The following is a 3,750-nucleotide window of genomic DNA, read 5'->3' as shown; positions in this document are numbered from 1 at the left end:
AACATATATATATACAAAGTGTTTCAGAAAGAATACACCAAAATCATTGCGTAGTTTATTCAAATCTATAGCGTTGTAGTTGGCATTTTCTTTACCCTTCTCCTAAGACATGTCTTCAATTCATCAGAAGACAGAGTTCATTTCGCTTCAGCTCGGATGACTGTCTCTTTAACATCAACCATCTTCGATCCAGGACCAAAGTTCATAAAAGTTACCATGAGGAACCTACTTTTTGCTGATGATATAGTAGTAGTATCTCACACTGAAGAAGAACTTCAAAGAAACAATGGACAAGTTTTCCAATGCTTTCAAAGAATTCAACCTCACCATCAGCCTAAAGAAACCCCAGGTCATGAGCCAAGGAACCTCATCATTTCCCATCATTACTATGAATGAACAGTGCTTTGACATAGGCCATCAATTCCAATATATCAGGTCCACAGCTTCAGACAACCTATCTCTTGATGTAGAACTCAACAAACGCATCGGAAAGGCATCCACCACTCTTGAAAAATTAATAACTCGGATGTGGGAAAATAAACATCTCACCATTTCCACAAAAGTGAACGTCTCCATGACCTGTGTTATCAGCACCCTTCTGTATGGCAGCAAAGCATGGACAACCTACAGCCACCAAGAACGGAAACTGAACACATTTCGCATGCATAGTCTGCGGAGAATACTTGGAATTTCTTGGAGGGACAAAGCTACAAATAATGCTGTGATCGCAAGGGCTGGTAATCCTCTCCATATTCACCTTTGCCAAAGATGCCTATGTTAGATAGGTCATGTACACCGCATGGCCAATGGGTGAATCCCAAAAGACAGTCTCTCTGGTGAACTCACTACTTGCAAAGGGAAAAGTGTTCACCTGTATTTTTTTAATATTTTATATGATTTCGTAATTGTGTCGAATGTGAAACTCTTACTAAAATTTAATTTCATGCCGTTCTGGCTAGGATTCATATGTAGTACTTGTTTTGCCCAAATGTGATATAAAACGGAACTCGATCATAAACTCTTACCAAGGGTGTTAGGGATAGACTCCCATAACCACATATATTCCTAAACTAAACTAAAATAGCTAAGTATATTTCAATTTGAACAATTCAATAATATCGTGAGGTTTCTCCATAGATGCGAGAACTTTTAAAACACAGCAGCAATATCTAACAGATGAAATATAAGAATTGTGTAATTTCCATAAGTTCTTCTAGTTGTTATTATTAGTCGTAATATCATTAATAGTATTAGTATTATATATGTAAATGGGGGGCGTGGCTCAGAGGCTAAGAAATGAGGGTGGAAAGTTGAGTGTTTTGGTTTCGATTCTAGCTGATGGCACTCAAGTAAAAAAATTTTTTGTTGTTTTGTTTCATTAGTAAAGTATTATTTTCTGTCAAATATTAATTATTTATGATTATTAATAAAGAATCGTTTTAGCTTGTTTTGAATGAATAATACAATTAAAGAATAAATTAACTTCAATATTAACATAATGTAATTAATGGGAAAAATATATAAAATTTGGAACATTTTAGAAAAGTTTTGTGTCAAATACTGAAGACTGATAAACAGACGCCATTATTACTGAATAAAAGAATTATACCAAGTTTAGTATGAATTATTATTACTGAATAAAAGAGTTATACCAAGTTTAATATGAATTTTTATTAATGAATAAAAGAATTATACTAAGTTTAATATGAATTTTTAGAGAAAAATAAATAAAATTCTTTCTTGGCTACATTAAAAAATATTTCCTTTTTTTTTCTATTAAAATGATATTAAATTAATTAAACCAAATCACTAAATTTTGCGCGATCCGTAGTTTTGTTAAAAATAACGAACATTTACTGTTTACAAATAATTGCAGACAGTTTTTAAACGAAGAGACTTTTTGATAATTATGCAATTTTACGTACAACATGTATTACATTGTTTTAATTCGGTATCTTAAGTTTTAATTTATCAATTATCGCTGAAATAGTTTAAGAAAACTGATTTTGCAATAGATTTTTAAAATTCGGACGTGAATTTCGAATGAATTCTTGCGGGTTTTTTGTTTAGTTTTTTAACATTGCCATTGTAAATACATTTTTTTTTCACTTTTAGGGATGAATATTGGACTTTCATCTTTCAAACACAATTAAAGTTTAAACAAATAATTAAGATACGCCATTTTTAAGGAGCATAGTGATGTGTTTTTCGGACATTTTTGCCCGTACCTAATATATATATATATATATATATATATATATATATATATATATATATATATATATATATATATATATATATAACAAATGATAGAATAGAATGATAATGCTTTTGCGCTACGAAGTAGTTGCTGTCAAGAACTGCGAATGTCAACGTAAATGAATAAATTGTTAGATGGTCATCATCATGAAATTTGGAAAATGAATTTTGACATTTATTTGTTATATGCTCTATAATTCCATTGAGCTTAATAAATTAAAGATTAGTATACAAATATTGGTATAAAATAGATTCACTGATTGCTATAATAATTAAGTGATTGATTTTGTGCTACGAAACAGATACTGTCAAGAATTGTAAATGTTAACTGAATTAAAATATTAAATTATACGATGGTCAACATCATAAACTTTGGAATATAGTCTTTTGTCATTTATTCTCTATATTGCTCTGTAATTATATTGAACTTCTTAAATAAGGATTGATATACATTATAAGAAAATATATTTCTATAGATATGTATATATATTTGGAATATAGACTTTTTGTTATATATATATATATATATATATATATATATATATATATGTGTGTATGTATGTATTAGACATTAAGAGGAGATTATAGATAGATATATGAACACCCCTTCACATACACCTTTCACGATAAAGCTAGAACCCAGAATTAGATAGAATCGAGCAATTGCATCGATAACGGACAACGCCGGACCCAAGGTGGGTTTCGATGTACTGCATCTCATCAGTGACGTGCTCCGACATAGGCGCGAACCCAGGTCGACACATTCATGAAGTGTGCAATCCGTTGTCGATACAATTGCTCGATTCTATCTAATTCTGGGTTCTAGCTTTATCGTGAAACGTGTATGTGAACGGGTATTTATATATCTATCTATAATCTCCTCTTAATGTCTAATATTTGTAGAAAAAGCGGTTCATCCTTCGTAGGGACGTGATGTCCCTCAACAAATAGGTTGTTCCGAAATCGTGTCTGAGGAGTCGGCTAATTTCAGTTAATGTTTGTAGATGTGATATCTACCGCCTGCATACCAGCAGTAACTATCTTAGTTGTATAGGACGCGTTGCTTGTCACATCGTAGAATGTAGAACTGGATAAAAAATATAAGAATTTAAAAAATCGAGGCATAGCCAATTGATTGCGCCGTGGCTCATATGATTAGGTCGTCAGTATTGCACGCTTCATGAGTGCGACGACCTGGGTTCACGCCTATGTCGGAGCACGTCACTGATGAGAAGCAGTACATCGAAACCCAGTTTGGGTCTGGCGTTGTCCGTTGTCGATGCAATTGCTCGATTCTATCTAATTCTGGGTTCTAGCTTTATCGTGAAATGTGTATGTAAACGGAAGTTATATATCTCTATATATATATTATGGCAGTAGAGTTTAGTTTCCTAGAAGTACATCCAATGAAACAATAAGTGCTCAATGAGTAAACAGAACAGGTATATTAAATTTATTTATACAAACATTGATGGCTACATATGTGCATAC

The 3,750-nt window shown here is 32.1% G+C and overlaps 1 protein-coding gene across 1 annotated transcript; it reads left to right on the top strand.

Annotated features, from left to right (window-relative positions):
• Positions 1-286: 286 nt before the first annotated feature.
• LOC145303351 (uncharacterized) lies at positions 287-781 on the top strand. The gene has a single exon (XM_080144701.1). It carries the CDS (start codon positions 287-289, stop codon positions 779-781), a length of 495 nt encoding a protein of 164 aa, XP_080000827.1.
• Positions 782-3,750: the final 2,969 nt, after the last annotated feature.

Source organism: Euprymna scolopes, chromosome 2 (assembly GCF_053919585.1).
Source record: "Euprymna scolopes isolate OS-2025 chromosome 2, ASM5391958v1, whole genome shotgun sequence".
In the NCBI taxonomy this organism is placed as follows: domain Eukaryota; kingdom Metazoa; phylum Mollusca; class Cephalopoda; order Sepiida; family Sepiolidae; genus Euprymna; species Euprymna scolopes.
This window is presented reverse-complemented; position numbering and strand designations above follow the sequence as displayed.